We start from the raw sequence: 20,117 nt of genomic DNA on the forward strand, positions 1-20,117 counted from the left end.
AAAAATGACAAAAAATGTATTTTTTGATATGTTGTATATATTGACAATCTCTAATAATTAACACCATTTTTAACCTTTACACATGCTTAATTTTTTAGATAATGCTTAATTACTAATTAATTAATACACAGGAGTCTATGTAAATCTCAATTTTCAAATGCGTTTTTCTCAAATCGGACCTCAATTACAAAAATGACTGTAAAATTTTTATTTTATGCAAGAATGACTTCAGATTTGGAGGATATGTTCTCAATGCATTAACGCTTCATATAAACTATTTAAAATAATTGTACGTATGTTAATTACATTGTGAAGGTCAATGACCTTTTTACGAGTAATTAGCGAGATGGTTATCTATTATTGAGGAAATGAATATCAAGAAGAGAAATGTACATTAGCATATTGCTAAAAATACTGAAATTCAACTAGGATTTCATTAAAAATTACCAAAATGGAACATATTTAACCCTTTAAGGTGGTACTACACACCTTGATAAATTTGTGACTATTTTTGCATTTTTCTCAAAAAATAATATCACACTGGTAACAAAAGTTATGTATATTATAGGGGTAAGGAATCCAGTTACTACACTGGAATTTCAGTGACTCAAGACAAGCGGTATGCTATTTATGATAAGAAAAGAGGTACCGCTAGAATGTACCTCATTTCTTAACATGCATAATGAACCACTTGTCTTGAATCACTGAAATTTCAGTGAAGTAACTGGATTCCTTGCCCCTTATACATATAATTTTTGTTACCAGTGTGTAGTTACTTTTTGAGAAAAATGCAAAATTACATGTAGTCACAAAATTTATCAGGGGGTGTAGTACCACCTTAAGTAGTCAGTAATTGCTTTAGTTGTACAAATTCAACATTCAAAGCTGTCAATAAATCAAACCCTCCCTAGATAAAAAGTAACCAGTAGTTTTGACATGCTGACATGTGAATTTTCACATAGGCCCTATTGCACACTCCCGCATCCGCCTGCTCCACATCCGCCTGCTCCTCCACCCCTGGCATTTTTCATTTCAACTGATGTGATTTTTTTACTGAATAATGTATAATTATATGATTCAGTAGACTGAACGAGTATAATATTAGGCTTAAAATGAGGTATCAACCACTGCTGTAGGATATGGGGTTGCGGAAAGCCAATCAAATTTATATCGCAATTTTCAGAAATGTGTAATCCCTCCACCCTTTTAGCATACCCAACTTATGACATGCGACCAGGTAGAAAACTATTAATATCCATAGATGCATGTCTGCGGTAACACAACAGCAGATATATCAGGAACAAGACCATTTGATACATCTTAACCCCTCCCCCCCCCCCCAAAACACACGCACACAATATTGGTTCACATCATATATGGGAATGGGCATTTTTTTTACTTCTGTGATCACGCCAAGTTTGACATAAACACTCAGTAAGCTAGTAACTCGGACTTGCCCGATCGGGCGCAGCTCTTCAGTTTAAAATGCCCGATAAAAAAATTGATTGCTCTGGGCTATCGGACAGGCAATTTGTCATGGCCTGAAAGAACATGATTAAAGATTTACATAGAATTTTCATTTATGCCATTAATAAGACATCACTTTAATAGGACAAGTAACTTACCTGATGTTTTCACAGTAATTGGCTTATCACTATCATCATTATTAGCTTCACCAGTTTTCCTTTGTAGTGTAAATTTATATAAGCTGTTACTTGCCAATCCTGTTATTTCATAGAGTTCGTCTTCAAATTGCCGTAGGTCTGGGATTATTGTTTCTTGTTGCTGGTTATTGTTTTCAAGGCACTTATATCTGAGTTCATAGTTGTTGATATTCATAAAATGTTTTAGTTCAATAAAAACAGACTGGTTTGTCCAGTATAGTATTCTAAACTTTGGTTTTTCTGAAATTGAACAAGAAGAAAACAAAACATGTGTTAAATTTTAAAGTATAGCTTTACATATAGCCAGGAATGTTTTCACCAGCCCCTAAAATGTGGATCTTGTATGACAACTAATACTGTGGGTGCTTCTTAGCTCAACATAAGTGCAACACACAGATAAACAACATGCGTATCACTTGTTGGGAGTGAAATTGTACAAAATAATGCACACGTTCCGAGACGTTGATGCGTCCAATGCTTTTTCTACATGTATTCCTGCCCTGGCTTTGGAATAAGCTACCTACTAAGAGTATGGTAGATACATTTATATTTTCATCTCATTGAACTTAACAATTTAATAAATTAAATGCAACTTCTTGATACTCACTTTTGCTTGGAGGTGTGCATGTACTTGGCTGTGTACTTGGTAAGCTACTATAGGATGTGCTTGATTGTGAACTTGTTGATTGTTGATCGATTCCATCCATGCTGTCCGCTGGTGGTCGTTTAATATCTATTATTTAAATGCAGAAACAGACATACATGCAAAATAAACATTTCAACACAACTTATACACTGCATTTAGCTTAACTTCACTTTCTGTGTATTGAGCTATTTTAGTTAAAATCCATACACCACCTGAGGAAGACATGACTTTATTCTTTATTACAGGGAATGTGATTTCAAATGGGGTTACCTAAATGGAAGACTCTATTTGAAATCTACAACCCCTGTGTGGAAGGTTATGGATTTCAACTGGTATAGCCCATTTTTCCAAAGATTATACAACACCTATTTTAAAACTTTTAGCACAGATAATATTTTTCAATGTCATTTGCATAAAGAAATACAGTTTTGCATGTATTAAATCAAGCTTTTTTGTGCTCGAGGGAGGACTGAAGCAAATTGAACTAGATTTTCTTGGTTCTTGACTTAGTTGCAATTCTTGACGCAAGTGTCACTACGTAACAGTACTTTTGTCTGATCACTTACCCAAGGGAATTTCATCAACCACATCATATCTTGGCTCTTCTGATTCTGTAGAAATAAATCAAACATGCAAAGAATAAAATCAATAGATTTTTTGTATTTAATTAGAACTTCAAAATGAAGTATCCAAGGGTAGTGCGAGTTATGATATTTGTGACTGGCTCCAACAAAACCCGGAACAAGTCTGATAGTCGCCGGACATGTTTTTGAGTTATAGGCCTTTAAAGATGACATTCCCATAAAGAAAAAAAAATTTGGAATTCTTAATTTCATGGTATTTGACTGTGGAACTAAGTGGCCTTTCAAATCCTTGAAAGTACTTATGAAAAAGAGGTTTATTTAATCAACAAATAACAGTTGAACTATGATAATCCCTTTTCAATCTTGGCAGGAAACTAATTGGCCCATAGAGGTTATCCACTTCACTCATGTGTGACTTCCAACAAAAGGTGCAGATTCCCGTAGTATTCCTCATTCAAACCAATTCAATGCACGACCTCGGAGTTACCTGCATGACTTTGGCGGGTTAGTTTGAAACAGTCATGGTTGCACATGCAGGTACTTCTTTTGAAAGTCCTAAACAAGTTATAGCAGTCGTTGATAGGATATGCAGCTTATAGAACACGGATACCCTCTATTGCATAGAATAGCAATTCGGCAAAAATATCAAGGTATTATTTATAAATTTGTCCTCATACAGTATATATTAAGGGTAAACAAATAAAGGGTTTATAAATCAATTTCACATAAGCTTTTATTGAGATACTTCGAAAATTAAGACTATTCTGGCTCAAAACATCCACTATCACAATCCCCAATAAAAGTAGGAGCACAATATCTTTGGAACTGATTAGCTTACGCCTTAAAACTTCCTTTTATAAACTGAAATCATTTGAAAAAGAAAAAGAATTCTTTCTAGGCTCATCCTTGATATACTTACGTAAACAAACACTGTACACAAGAACTAACTTGTAATTTGGAGCATTTTAAAAATCCTTCGAGAATAAAAATATACCTTGATGCAGGATTAATGTTCAGTTCATTTCTGTGCAAATTACTCCATGGGTTAAATGGCATCACAACACAAATGTTACAAATGTGTATTTTGAGTTTGGTTGCCCTACCTTCCCTGAATTTGAAAACAAAAAGAATTCTTTTGGAGGGCAACACAATATTTTGTTTGTGTAACTGTAACCTACCAGGTGTTTGTCTGGTGTCAACTATCTTTGATCCATACGGTGGTTTTATGTGACCATTTGGCTTGTTGTCATCATCTATAGAAAGAACTGTATCATATGTAAAGCAAGAGAAATTAATTTACAGATACCACTTAAGCAAACTAATTCCAATGTCAGAAAAATATGACATATATTTTCAAAATTAAAAACAGTATACATGTGTAAAAAAACATTCTGTTTTATAAGATGATACATAGCTCAATATTCATAATTCTTAAAGTTGAACTTAACTCTAAATTAACGTTTTAATTTCAATATATGATTAACATTTGTAAAATAAAGGGTGGGAAGGAGCACAACCACATATTTTACATGTTGTTTCTTCAACAATACCAAATAAATTGATGAAATGAATGAATGAATGAATAAATGAAAAGAAATGTCTAGTATAATTAATTCCTTTCCTTTTTAGTTACTTTCAACAACATGAATTTAGAAGAAAAAAATGTATTAACACTGTCTTTATCTACTATACTGCGCCAGAAAAGTATCCTTCCACTTGGAAGAAAAATCCTAATTTTAAAACTAAGCCATATTTGGGTAAATTTATTTGTTTCATAGATGTACTATTTAATTGGCACATTATGACACCCCATTGATTCCAATGTGACTTCAAGAAGCAAAGTTACAAGCATTTGATTAGACGAAGGTCCAGTTTAAAAGTGACAAACTGGCCTATTCAAAACTCCACGGACTAGACATCTGGTTTGAGAGTGGTGAATGACTTATTTATGTGTGCCTTTAATTTAAAACAAAAGGAACAAAAGAAAACTGAAACAAAAGAACTGACAAATAAAATGAGAGTTATGAAAAGTACAGAGGCGTAAAACTGAAATAAAAACTGCTTTAAATAAAGCTTCATTGAAGAAACTGTGTTGTCTCTTTGTTGCACTTGATGGGAATCTTTTTGTGCCTTGTATAGGCCAGTTTGTCACTTTTAAAACTGGACCTTTGACTATTCAATTGCTTGTAACTTTACTTCTTGAGATCATATTGGATTCAATGTGGTGTCATAATGTGCAGGATTAGATGTCTATTAAAAATCAAATTTACCCCAATATGGTTCAGTTGTGAAATTATGTTTATTTTTCCAAGTGTAAGGATACTTTTTTCGCACAGTATAAATAATTATCTTACTACTGTGACCCTTGTAATGCACTGCTGGTACTTCTCTGAATTCACCTTCACATGGTTTATTTTCTGAAATTATATAATGAAAAAACCTCGGTTAACATGAATAAAGAAGGCAACATAGTGATTCTCAAGTGACACTAAAGAAGAAGAAAATAGCGTAATTTGGCCATTTCCTGGTTGAACTGCTGATCGTAAATTATTTCTAGATTTTTTCTGTTCTTTTCTTTCCTTTTTTTTCTGGTTTTAATGATTTTGTGCACAAATATTTTTTTTAAAAAGCAACAAGCAAAAAACAGCTGCCAGAAAGCAATGCAGGTACTACTGGAAACAAACTTATTTCTTTTTTTGGCTTTATTGCATGCAAGTTCTCCAGATCTACATCTTTAGCGATTCTTCAGAGCTTAAGGTGGCTGTGTACTCCCAGACATGCATGTAGTAAAAGTGCAATAACTTTGTAATTATTCGCGCAAAACATATAAAAGTATACATTTTTATGAAGGCAAGACACCAATAAATCTTAATATAAATACAGATTTGGGGTAAAAACAACAATTTTGAAGAAGATCACAAAAAAGTGAGTTTTTGGCGATATTTGTTAGGTACATCAAAAAAAAAAACACTCTTTCCAAAATATTTTATTTTGTTTTAGCTCAATCTTGAGGCTCCATTCCAAAAAGCGGGTTTTTTGTTTTTTGATATTGGCCTTATTTTTTGAGATATTGACTATTTAATTTATTAAAATGAACTTTTTAAAATTCAAAACGCCTATTTGCACAAAATGATGCCCAAAATCGGAAATAGACCAAATATATAAAAAATGAGAAAACCGTTTCTTGAGTCGATCATGCTTTTTACGATGATCATATTTGCTTACCTATAGATGCTGTATTTATTGAGTTATCGTATGTACCTAAATCGTCATTTTACCGAGAAAATGAACATTGAAATAATGGCCGTTGAAGTTTAAAGTAGTCACATTTTGCACTTTCATCGAATCTCACAGGAGAATGCGACAGTTTTCGTTTTTGTAACTTATATTACGTGAACATCGGGTAAATCCACAGCCCCTTGAGAAGTTTGAGGGAAATCCATTCATAACTTGATATTTAAAGCGGGGGAAAGAACTTAAAAAAACCCACATTTTATCAGCTAAAACGGAGCCATTTGACCACTAGGTTTTTGTGAAATCAGTGCTTCCGTGGTGTTTCCATAAGATGCGCCACGCATGCAGATAAGCGTCAGCGTATGCGTCAGCGTATTTGTGCGTTAACAAATTGCGCGACACGCAACGCGATGAGTTGTTCTTGTGGCGTGTACCTTGCTGGTACAACAAAGATTTTCTTTCCTTTTCAATTTCAAACACAAGTGGAATAGTGAAATAAAATCCTTAAAATATTGCAGTTGGAGTTTACAAATCTGGATTTTCATTCCTTGTATTTATAAAAAACATAACAAGGTACAAACATATCATAAAAACTCAATTTTGAGAAAGAAACAATGGCTAGAGTACACAGCCGCGTTAATGACACCCATGTCTAAAATGTAGTTGGATACAAAATATTGCAAATTTTAAATTGTTAAAATCAAGGGCCGTAGTAAAGCATGTTTAGGGCAAAACATTGTGACATAGGTGACAAAAATTTCATATAACACTTTAATAGAGATGGACTACATAAAAAATAGAACAAAAACTATCACTTATAGGTAATATAGAACCAAAATGTGTCACATGGTAAAATACCAGTGTGCTAGTCTTGTCATGATAGTACCCGAAATCTACTGTGCTAAATTTGCCCTGTTCTCTGATCAATGACCTTTGTGAATGTATTAGTTAATGAATGGTCTTTTGATCAGATTAGTGAAGACAAATATATATTTTGTTGTGTTTGTAATTGAGGGGACACTGAAATATAGAAATACAATACTTGTGTATTTTCTTCTCCTATATATGTAATCACATTGGTTTATGAAATGAATAAACACTCAAAACAGTCGTTAAAAACATGTTATACATATTGACATAAACTAAATTTTAAATTTAGTACTAGCTTAGATAATCACTAAATATAATTGAAACACCTGCATGATTAAATCTAGTCTCAGATATGACAACATAGGCCTACTATATCCATCACTGTTCTTCAATCATGGCATACGGAACGTGTTATCCAAACTCAAACAGTTTAGTCAAAATAACATATCAAGGTTTGAGGAAATTTGCTAAGTATGTCTTAATATGCTTCAATACATGGTATATACTTATTACATGTAGGTCTATATTTGTCTTATATTCATTGATTGGTGAATTACCATTTTGTTACCTATATAGGCCTATTGCGTTGCAAAGTAGCAAAACTTTCTTTATATATATGGCCTTGTTCACGCTTGGACAGTTCTATTGATTTTTTCAAGCAAAAGGCTATCCCCTTTTACAACCTATCGACAGGTCTAATTTCTATAAGGCGCGTGAAAGTCGATTCCGAGTTTATCGTCCCCCGCCCGCGTCACTTTTTGCAAACCAAAAATACCCACGTCAAATTTTCAAAAATGCCAAAATAATTCATTATTTTCAAAGTATCAGTGTTTTCACCAGTTTAAGCAATTGGAAACATATTTCTGTTTGTAAAACATATAAATTCATAACTTGGAAGCAAAACCAGGCTCTTTTCTAACTTTTCTAGTCCCTACCTTTCGTGAAAATTTCTTTGTCGCATTTATTTCCATTTTGCTTTAAATTAACACGCATTTTAGGTCAATAATGAAATCTGCTGAAAAATGAAAAAGTCACCTCACCAACCTGGAAAAAAAAAGGGACGATAAACTCGTAATTGACTTTCATGGGCCTAATGAGGTGTCACCGGGCTTGGAACAGATAATAGCAACAGCAAATTTTAAGAGCAATAACATCCGCTGAATACACTGGTTGACTTGGTGAAAGCACTCCAGTGAGTGTTATTGAGTAGCGTAGAAGTAATTATTTTGCTTTCTATTTATGTTTACCCCTACATATGAACATACATCATTATTACGGTTGTGGCCAGACTGGATGAGAGACCAAGTATAGACTGCTGCCCTCATGAACATTAAGTCGGTTGTGGCCAAATGCTAGATGGAGACCAAATATAAGACTACTGCAATAGGGGGATAAAGAGCAAGTAGAGAATAAAATAAGTCTTACCTTCTGCTTCTCCTGGTGCCTCCCTCTCCTGGTAACTTATTGTACCTGCAAGAAAGAATGAATATACCAAGTTAAGCTGTATTAACTAATTTCATTGTGATGTATTAGATGGATTACCATCTTGGTATTTGGAGACATTTATTTCAAAATGTGATTGAATCATGCAAAATGAGGCATTTGTCCTCAGCATTGATATTTACAGTTAGCTCTGTGGCTTAATGATGAATTTCCTTTCTTGACCCAAAGGCTGACAGCAAAATTTGTTGGGAGTGGCTTTACTTTCCTTGTTGGGAGTGGCTTTACTTTCCTTGTTCCTACAACTGTGCAGGGCATGTCAAGCATATGGAAAAGCAGAGGCCTATCCATTGACCTCAAGGTACGCCTACTTCGTGCAACTGTGTTTTCCATTGCCACTTATGGATGCGAGTCTTGGGCTATGACCAAGAATGATAGGAAAAGAGTAGATGCTTTTGAGATGTGGTGTTACAGGAGGCTTCTACGAGTGACATGGAAAGACAGGAGAACAAATTCCTGGATCCTTGACAAGATTGGTACAAGTCTAACCATCAGAAGCGGCATAATGGAGAGAAAGCTGAAGTACTTTGGCCATATTGTCAGGAAACATGGAGGTGTAGAAAAACAGATTTTGCAAGGGGCCATGGAAGGCAAGCGAGGAAGAGGACGTCCACCAACATCGTGGACTAATGACGTGAAGCTGGTTTCTAACCAGGGAATGCAAGGTGCAACACACTTGGCATCGGATCGAGTGAGATGGCGTACTCTTGTGAAGACCACAGCAGCGCTACACAGCGCCACCTGACACAGAGAGAGAGTTCCTTCATTATCTTCATGTCTTCTTTCTACATAATGGATTATTATTTAGGCCAGCATGCGTTTAAAATCAAGGCCTGATTTAAGCAATTTGCTTCATCCTGGTCCCATCAGGCTTTGTGATGGTTAAAACAAACATGAAAATATTCTTGTATCTCTGGTAAGAAATGTAAATATAATTTTGATTCGGTGTACAGCAAAATATAAAAGCCTATCAAAGTGGCAAGACAATTAAATAAATTAAACTAAACTTGTGCATCTTGTCTGTTCATGTTATAAACATTCCTATCATGGAAACAATATTATCAACATACACATCTGTATACATTCCAGAACCTATATGAACTTGCACATGCCCACACACCCCCACTCTTGTGGAGTTTCACACACCCACATTCTAACCACGGAGCTCAACCGTGGAGTTTTACACAAACAAGTATGATTGACTTACTGTGGAGGTTTTCATATCACAAAATGAGGGGTGTTATAAATACCCTTTCTATGGCTCAAAGACACTTTTTTGAAGCTACCCCAACCCTGGAGCTCCAGTTTGATCAGGTTCCACAGTTGGTATGTGTGTAAATATGCAAAACTCCACAGTTTGAATGTGGATACAAATACCCCTACACATAGACACAAGACACACTCTCTGCAAATATATGCATACATACACAAAATGTATGTTTTACATTTGTTATAAAACATAAATACTTGTTAGCATGTTAATAATCAGGGATGAATCAATTTTCCTCATTTTCCCCAGCAAAATTATATTATGATATTATGATCGCAAGCGTGAAACTATAATAGTAAATTATTAGTTAAACAAAACATTTTAACTAAATTGCACTAAGATGTTGGCCTTTCAAACTTATATAAATTACACTTGCTGGTTTCATTTTGAAGCACACACAGCATTTAAACATGTTAGTGGGGTTCTAATTGGCTAATTCAATTGTCTAAAAATCGTAACAACATACAGGGAATCTGATTGGCCGATTAAAAGAATTACGTGGTTGGTACAGAGCAGCTCCTATAAAGAGGACTCAAACTCAAAGAGAACTCAAAGCCCTGTGTAGGTCACTCATTAACAGGGCGCTCATGTCGATCAGATCAAAGGAGTGTCATTTATTTCACAAATGTATCAAGATGAAACAGCACCTTACTTCTCATAATTAAGATATCATGTAACTGTTGTTTGACCAGTTAAAATTTCCATGAACAAAATAACATTATTTTTCTTGTTAACAATCTTTTATATAACAATACTTTGAATTGTTATAGTGCATTATACTCACCCACATTAGCATCTCGTGTTTTACCCACTGCACACATATAGGTAGATAGGTGAAAAGATCACACAAGAGATAACATGAGTTAAAGCATTGAAAGCAAGCAAGACACTGAGCAACTGAGCATTATTTTCAATTAATGTTACACCTGTTTGAAATGAAGTGTCTGTTAATGCTCCTGCAAGAATACAATATAAAATACCACAAAATGGAAACCTGTTAGAGCACCCTTTACTTTGGGCTTTTCACTGTTTCCTCTCAACTTTAGTCTAATCCATACTTTAGTCAGTGATGAAGCATACACTGACAAAACAGCCTGAACATGTATCTTTTAAAGCACATCACAAATTCCTGAAAATTTTTCTTTAAAATTTGTCTTTAAAATTTACTGCACTTGTTGAAGAAAAGAAGACTGAAATCTTGCAAAAAATCTAAAAAATGATCTCATTATTAAGTGTGCTGAGGCTTGTGGATCAACGTCTAGGCGTTGTGCCTGTGAGTAGCGCACTATAAATCGCTGCACTTTTTTTCTATTTCAAGTTGTATATGTATTTCATAGAGTTTAATGACAATTAGTTCATCAAATGTGCAAATGCTATTCTTTTTTTCACACATCATATTTAAAAGTCTTGAATGTTTCCACTGCACAGAATTTTCATCAAAATATATTAGACAAATCTATATGATAATATACAATTTCATGCAAGAAATTAATGCTATGATTGGTGCATGGCATTAGTAATTCCACATGCAATTAATACATGCAATGCCCATTTTCTGATGCAAATCTGACTCCTCATCATGCAATCAGAGGAAGATTTCTATTTTCTATATTAGTGCAAGTGTCATAATTCATATTTTGCATTACAAGAGCCATCACCTTTATACATATTTTAACCCATATGATCACAATTGCACTGTGAAAATACTGATGAAATGATCTATAAATCTTTGTGTTTGTATTTTTTGAAGTGGCCTCAAGCATCATTTGATATGACAACCACAACCAATGAATGTTTGTACTTAACAGCCACGTAATACGTTCCTCTGCAATTCACTGTCGAAGTGACGTAATAATCGGATTAACTACCATAGCAATAGGTGAATACAATTTTTGAATAGATCGCCCTGCACTACAACGTTCATGCGGTACCTTTGCATTGAACCATAGATGCCAAAGAAATGCTGATCACTCGCACCTGCAAGATTACTATCTTTGTAAAGAGCGGTATTGTATTCAATCTATGATTGCAGACATACACAGGTGATGAGTGCAACCGGCTTGTAGTTCAGGGCGATCTATTCAAAAATTGTATTTGACATCTATTGCTATGGTAATTAATCCGATTATTAATTACGTCACAGTGTGTGTATGTTATCTAAAGGGTGTGGGTGTTTGTTTTCACTTGACAATGCCACCTTCAGTTGGCAGGTGAAGGTGTATAGTGGATAATAATAATGATTTTCTAAGCACAGTTTCCTTGATCATGTGAACTTTGGTCTTGACTGTTCATACAGTTGAATATGAAGAATGTGCCCTGCGCATAACAACCAAATACACAATTGAAAAATAACTAATTTTAATCTAATACAGGACATGTGTGGATATAATTTCATGTGAGACAATTTCTGTTATCTCATATCACCCCTGGCAAACTTTCGGTGATGAAAAATAATTTATATGAAAATGCATAAAACATTTGACCTCAAATGATCTGTTTATACATATAATAAAGGCCTACATGATAGTATGCATGTATACAATGTGAACACATCAGAAAAAAAGTGGGTCTCCACTTGATTGGGTAGTCTAACTCTGACCATCAAAGTCAAATAAATAAAAACAATCAAACTGATATGAATGTGACAAGAATTTTGATAGCTACAGTGTGATGGGTAAAAACAAATGTAAATGACAAAGAAATTAATGATTGAATTAAGTTTTGACCATGCTGACAGTGGTCTTTGCAGTCTAGAGACATTCCCATAAATTTCTCTGCCATTCTGACTTTTTTAAACAAGTATGATATAATGTTGCAGCTAACAAATTTCTCTACACATTCATATAGCTTGCTTTAATTTTAATTAATTATGCTCAAATTATGACCACCCAATCAAGTAGAGACTTAATTTCTTTTGAATATGTATTTATGTGTGCTTGGTCACTGTATGTATGTCAGCATACATGTACACATGGTATTTATCTCATTTTGTTCTTGTTAGATGCATATGCATTTATCAAATTGATGCTGTGAAATTATAGAAAAGACATACACATGCAGAGAATAGAGCAGGAATTATATCAATCACCAGCTGACCCTATTACCAAAGCTATGCCTATTATTTGATACAGACAATTGTTGATCCATTTTCCCCAGATAATATGTACATGTATGTAAGTTAAACATATAGTATGCTTAATTTAGTCCTATTTGAGAAAATAGATTTTTGGTCAATAATAATTGATAATAATTTATAAATATAAAGATACAATCAAATTATTGATCATAACCATTACCAATAAAAGTTTATGCATATGAAAAGTGCACTAAAAGAGATCAACACTACAGAGTTTAAAATAAAGTACAGCAGCATGCAGAACATAAAGCTATACAAGAGTGACAAAGTAAACCCTCACCCATAACTCAATGCTATTATCATGCAATACATGCTGTATTAAACAGAGCTCAATGAACAGTAAACCTTCACCTTTTGTTGTTGAAAGCCACAAAACTGAAGGATAAGTGATGTCTTATATAAAGCATGAGTGTTACAAATGTTTGGACATCTATCACTTGACACATGTATTGTAGACATTGGATGCTGACAAAATTAGAAGTTTGACAGGTTGACCGCAAAATAACCCAAAGGTATACTATGTTGTCCCTCATGAGTGACTCCTAAACATGGCAGAGTACTGACTCTCCTAATTAAACCTCTATGAATCTTCATCACTTTATATTCAAATATTTCAATGAGCCCTGTGAAATAACTTTTGTGACAAATACTCACTCAGTTCTGTTCCTTCATCATCTGTTCTTTTTGGATCAAATTTCTCATCATCAGACTCACAGAAGATTTTTCTTCTCCACCTTGGGGTTGGGCAGTCTTTTCGTAAATAGCATAATGTTATAATTACAGCAATAGTCAGCACTGGTAATATGACCAAAAATGCTATCAGAACTTTATGCCATATTGGTTTCATTTTGTCATCTGAAAATTCACCTGAAAAGAAGAGTAAAATCATTTATGGATTTAGATTTACAGAGTATAGAGGGTAGTCCTTATCAGTGCTCAAGTTCCAATATGATTACGGCAGATTGCGTTAGTTGAAAATTTTCACCATGCTTCACCAACAATTGAATGCAATAATGTGTCCCTACATACGAGGGTCATTCAAAAAGTTCTACCTCCATCGTCACATCTCTTGTTATCTTACGTGCAAGGAAGTCAAAATTACCCATATATACGCTTAAATCGTGGCTACAAATTAAAAGTTATTTGATTAAAATGTGATTTTTGGTTGTTAAGATGTGCTGGTTATAGCGAATACAGATTTGGTACGTCGGAAACGGACTGAAAAGAAAGGCTAATTTTGATTAAAAAGGTAGGCCAAGTCTATGTGGAAATAATTACAGATTTATTTCTGAAAATGATTCAATTGCTTTACTTTTGTTCAATTAATTCAATCAATATCTAATGCTTGCAGTACAGCCTGGTACATGTCCAGAATAGCCTTCATATTGAGCCTTTTCCCTAGGTTGTTGACTTCCATCAGGTGAGCACTTGTTGGTTCAAGTCGTATTAATCGGGTCATAAGTTAAAATCAAATCAGTCGTATGCACATTTGTTTCATTTTATAAGTATATACAAGGTTATTAACAAATTGTTAAACTGAATTTCACGTCAAGATGCACCCATTGCTTAAAATAAAGACATAATTACAAATTACCCTTACATGTAGTCTAGTTGAAATATGGCAAAATTTCACTAACATTTGTTTCACCGTTTTCTTCTCATAGTAAGCCAAATCGGCATTGGAAGTTTGCAATGCATTGTAGGACAGTTTTTGCAGTTTTGGGACACTTTGTCCTTTGACCTTTCAGAAAATTCAGAAATATTGGGTTTTTGTACGTACAAAATATAATGTAAAATGTTTTACAATAATTAGAACAAATATAAAAAGTATTAGTATTTTATTTTTAATTATTTAGTATTTTTAATAATCAACATAATGACAATAATAGGAAAAATATTAATAATTACGTCAATTTTCCTGATATGTCAGAGGTCAAAGTGTCCCCAAACTGCTCTCAAAAACCGGAAGTTAGAATGGCGATTGGGCTTATTTACCATGTGTTTTATTTTGTTTTTAAGTCCCAAGGCATATCAGTGAGCTCAAATACGAAAAAATATTTATCCTAAGTAAGCAGTTGGACAACTGCATCTTAAAAACATGTTTTTGGAGATTATCCAAAGCTACAATATAATGCTTACTAATCCTAATTTTGGTCAAACTGACTCCCGGTAGAGAAATCAAGATCTACATTTTCCATTTTCTAAACAAAGGATGCTACCGATTACATGCAGAATTTTGGTACACTTGTTCAGTCATCCTGTGTGGTCTACTATTGAAAAAATTATCTACAAAGAGCATGGTAATACTGATTAATTGTTGATTTCACTGCATGATTAACGTCAGCTCAGATCTTACCTGTTTTTGGTTTTGGTACACTAGCCACAAAGCTGCAACTTGCTAGTAACTTCTTTTTCCAGTATACGTCACAATTCACAGTAACATTTGTTCCATATATTTCCCCTGATTCATGGCTACAGTTGTAGACTGCAGTGTTGTTGTCACCCTTGATCACAGGCGATGGCCAAGTGTTGTTAGGTGTATCCTTTGGACAAATAATGCTCACAACTGAAATGATATGATGGGAAAGATAATGGCAACAAGCTTATGTATTGAAGTGGTCATGATTTATTAACTATAAATTACAGCACGCAAAATTTGCTAATGCCCAGCAGATTTGGAATAACACAAGAAAGTATTTTGAAAAAGTTTTCAAAACATTCTAAATTGGGGAGTTCACATGGACCAAAATCGTACCTTGATGTGTCTGCATTCTTGGTACAAATTATAGCAGGAAAAGTCACTGCCAAAATTGAAATCAAAGTTAGGCTCTGCAAAGTATGTCAAATTATTGCCACAAATGTTTTCTACACAAAGATGAAATACATTATGATTTAAGGCTTATTACTTCAAAAAAGAATTATGGCTTGGCCTTCAAAAAGTACCCAGCTCAGGTACAAAACTAAACGATCAATGAATCTTGAAATTATCTTGGATAATTGCAACCAAGTATATAAAATTAAAACTCATGATGCTAAGCTATCCTACCTATGATATTTAGTTGTTGAAAAAGATTGCAGGATTATTTCCCGCCAAAATTTTCACTGAAAACATTACCTTGCCTTAACAATGGAATTATTATTGAAAGCAAGCATTACTGTTCAGAGAAGTGTAATTGGTATGATGCTGGGAGTATTTAACATGTAACAATTAGCAATAAAAATGGAATTGGTACTTACCTTTTATGATAACACTAAATGAACAATTGCCACTGTTGCCAGAGAGATCCTCAGCTGTACGAGTGACAATTGTCTCACCGACTGGGAACTTATAATTTTTGGGATAGGGTGTAGGAAGCAGTTGCACATATTCACTATTATCTTCAACAAATGGTTCATCAACTTCCCCCCAATCTACTGGTTGAGATGTCCCATCTGATGTCAAAATTAGCACATTGCTTGGACATTCGATCTTTGGTGGTTCTATATCTGTGTAGGAATGAAAGTAGATTTAGGAAAAGTAGGTTTAAATATTGGTTTTAAAAATGCAGAGTGCTATAAAGCAGAAACAGCTATAAACTTTTCAACACAACATAATAACCAATGAAACAAGCAGTATGAGGAGGGTGTGTGTCATACTTGTTCAAGGTAGCTTTTTTATTGGGAATATTTACACAGGTCAACCCATTATATATACAGCTAATAAATAAGGTGTACCTAGCTACGGCGATGCATATCAAGCAATGATACCTTTGCCAATATCCAACCCATACCCCTGCATTTCCATTGACTCTATTTGACAGGATTGGGCTATTCAGTTGAAATCCATACACCCCTATGGAAGAAATAACCTTCAGCTCCCACACAGGGGTGTGGATTTCAAATGGGGTTACCTGAATGGGTGGCTCCATTTGAAATCTACACTCACTGTGTGGGAGATTAAGGCCATGTCTTCCATACAGGGTGCATGGATTGCAAAGAATATAGTCCAAAAGTATTTGGTTTGACACCAAATATTTTGTTTGGACTACATTCTTTACCATTTTTCAAACGTACACAACACCAGATGGATAAGGGAGTCCATCTGGATCCGGAAGAAGTCACAACCAAGTATGAAAGAAAGCCTAATGAATGGCGACGAGGGGCCTACCAACTGAGTCAAGTCTACGACGAATTGATCCTTAGGGCGTCATCATCTTCTGATGACGTCATACCATCCAACAAAGGATCGATTGGCAGACACCATTGAGAAAGGCAACAGACTGGATTGCCAAAACTGCATGGGAAAAAAAGTGAGTTTTTTTTCTTGGAATTATTCTATGAAAAACTTTGAAATCTACACAGCCACTATTTGTTTACTGTGCATGGATTGCAAATGGAATAGCCCATTAGTTTTTCCTATGTACACTCAGTATGTGAATGTGTGACACCATTGCTATTTGTTAAGGTACTCAAAACTCAGTGTTAAGCATTATTTTTGTCAGAAGTGACTGTCATTGCATTTTTAATGCTGCAAATATTCACTACGCTAGATGATTATGTCACATAAAATTGACCTCACACAGTTCAGTGTCCACATACAAAAATTCAACCCTGTCAACTATTGAAATATAAATGTCAAATTACCATCGACAATGACATCAAATGAACAATTTGCTACTACCATGCCTTCTTTCCAAGCTTGGTAATAAATTGTGGTCCATCCAATGGGGAAGCTACCTCCCGCTTCTGTTGTATCAGGAAGTCGAGTTATAACAATCTTGGTGTCATTTGGTGTTAATGTAGGTTCTAACCATGACACATTTGCATAATGAAGCCCTGGTAGAGTCACTGTGCCTTCATTTGATGGGCAGGTCAGGTTGTAGACTGGATCAGGAGGCGTGGTTGTAGGTTGGCCTGGAAATGAAATATGATTGAAAAAATCATCATCAAACTGAGATTACTTCAACAGTACACATGCAATGTCTGTGACTGATTCATAAAAAGAATCATGTGATATCCGGATCTTATTCCAATATCAGTAAGGTTATTCTTATGAGGAGTATATATTATCAGGTGTTGAACAAATGACACCTTTTTCAGTCAATAGCAACATAATGTGTGATAAGAAATCAAGCAAAAATGAGCAGTTTGTCACTGAAGTTACCCAAAGCATAATTGTAGAGATATTGTCATCATACATACATTGTATAGTCTGTCTTGTCTAAAGTTGAGAGGAATGCCATGTTGGATTTTGCAGTGTCAGATTCAAATCACACATGCTAACCTAATCCCATGACTTGTATGCAAATGTTTCAATTAGTAGGTGTACTCTGTAATCTTTGGGCCTCAACTCATAATATATGACCCATTCTGACAAAACCAGGAACAAGTCACATTTTTGACATTTCATGATTTGAATAAAATTGTAAGCACAAGACAATCAGCTTTAAAATGACACCAAAATTATATAAATAGCATCAGTACTTTTTAAGATATGGATAATTTTGTAAATGATACCTTGATATTTTTGCCAAATTGCTATTCTGAGTAAAAGGGCCAATTAGTTTCCTGCCTTACACAGGATTGAATAGGGATTATCATAGTTCAACTGTCATTTATTGATTTAAAATAAACCTCTTTTTAATAAGTACTTTCAAGGATTTCAAAGTCCACTGTCACAGTCAAATTGATTTTTTTTATGGGAATATCATCTTTAAAGGCATATAACTCAAAAATATGTCTGCCAACTTGTTCCAGGTTTCGTTGGAGCTGATCACATATTATTACAGTGGCCCAGCATATACATGGCCAACTACAGTTGGTGACATCTTTTCAGATACTACATAGATTCATTTGCAAACATCTGCCTGGACACATAGATGTCACTAGACCAGGCCTTCTCAACTAGTTTATTTGAAGTGCCAACTGGGAAATTTGAGTGATAATGAAGTGCCAACATGTTTAGGGAGCATTTTGTGAGGGAGCGTGTGCGCGATCGAACGCATATAGCGGATGGGGTCCATGAATCCAGGAGGCCCGCATGGCCACTGTAGGGTTCCAGTGTGAAAGCCCCAGCCGCGGGTGTCCAGGGCAGGGGGCAGCGCCCCCGGAAGCTCTGAGATTTTAAGGCTCAGATATGGTATTTTCACCCCTTTTTTGTAAACAATTGATGAGGAAAAAACTAGTAAATTTACATGCGTCACTTCATGCGCCACTTCGACTAACTCCAAGCGCCACAAGTGGCGCGCGCGCCGCCAGTTGAGAAGGCCTGCACTATACCAAGGCAGAGTACCCAATATTCGAAGACTAAAAGAGCTCTGAGACATATACCCAAAACTCTTTGTCCTGCAGAATTTCAAGCAACTAACTTTTGACAAGAAACAATTTCCAACTCTCCCAAAACTAAAACCACAGAGACCGGTATTTAAAATCTATCACTATGCATACATCACTACACACATAAACATCTAAGAACTATTATAGTGCTTTTAGCTAAGTGCAGTCAGTGATGTCTGTGTAAAATTCATTGGGTGCAGCTTCAAATCGCAGCATTCACTCGATGTACAGGTGCCTTAGACATTGTATGGACAGGTGTGCTAATAAACAGCTATCTTGAAGCCTTGATGTCAGTCATGTCACTGACTGCACTAATCATTTGTTTCTTGCTTGACAGATTTATTGATGTTGATTACAGAATTAGCTTAAAAACAACATGACATGCAGGTAGAAATGCAAAGTACGAGGAACGAAGTGACATAGAAAAGTGAGAGCTTATGATAAATAACACTGCAAATTAATATAAAGTACACTAATTAGCACTTTCTAAATATATAAAACAAAGTAGTATAACTATTTCTACTGTTAACTATACAATACAGCATTATTATGTGATATAGGATCCACAACTTTTAAATTCCCCTTAATTCTTTTTGAAATATTTTATGAAATGTAAAAATGTAAAAAGGTATGTGTAGCCTTACTTGTTTTACAAATCTGGATATAGCATCGCATATCATTATGTTCAGTCACAATGGTTCTTTATGGCACATTCTCTGATAAAGTGTTCAAAATGCCAAATATGTGTCGCCCATAGTTTCAAGTCGTATTCAGACTTGTTTCGTCAGAAAGAAATAATTTTATTAATATAACTTATACTTAGGAGTTGCTTTTTAAAATGTGTGAGGCTAGAGGTTGTAACATGCCTAGAAAGTATAAAATAATACAGCTGATTATG

General features: G+C 34.7%; 1 protein-coding gene across 1 annotated transcript in view; it reads right to left on the minus strand.

Annotated features, from left to right (window-relative positions):
* LOC140161157 (uncharacterized) overlaps positions 1–20,117 on the minus strand; it is a 47,756-nt gene that overhangs the window by 1,935 nt on the left and 25,704 nt on the right. The window contains exons 5-15 of the mRNA XM_072184590.1: positions 17,528–17,797; positions 16,142–16,390; positions 15,261–15,470; positions 13,559–13,771; positions 10,553–10,579; positions 8,424–8,468; positions 5,249–5,311; positions 4,073–4,159; positions 2,877–2,921; positions 2,272–2,397; positions 1,626–1,904 (exon numbers count right to left, since the gene is read on the minus strand). Of these exons, the coding sequence (XP_072040691.1) occupies positions 1,626–1,904; positions 2,272–2,397; positions 2,877–2,921; positions 4,073–4,159; positions 5,249–5,311; positions 8,424–8,468; positions 10,553–10,579; positions 13,559–13,771; positions 15,261–15,470; positions 16,142–16,390; positions 17,528–17,797 (1,614 nt within the window). The remainder of the gene's footprint in view (positions 1–1,625; positions 1,905–2,271; positions 2,398–2,876; positions 2,922–4,072; positions 4,160–5,248; positions 5,312–8,423; positions 8,469–10,552; positions 10,580–13,558; positions 13,772–15,260; positions 15,471–16,141; positions 16,391–17,527; positions 17,798–20,117) is intronic.

Source organism: Amphiura filiformis, chromosome 9 (assembly GCF_039555335.1).
Source record: "Amphiura filiformis chromosome 9, Afil_fr2py, whole genome shotgun sequence".
In the NCBI taxonomy this organism is placed as follows: domain Eukaryota; kingdom Metazoa; phylum Echinodermata; class Ophiuroidea; order Amphilepidida; family Amphiuridae; genus Amphiura; species Amphiura filiformis.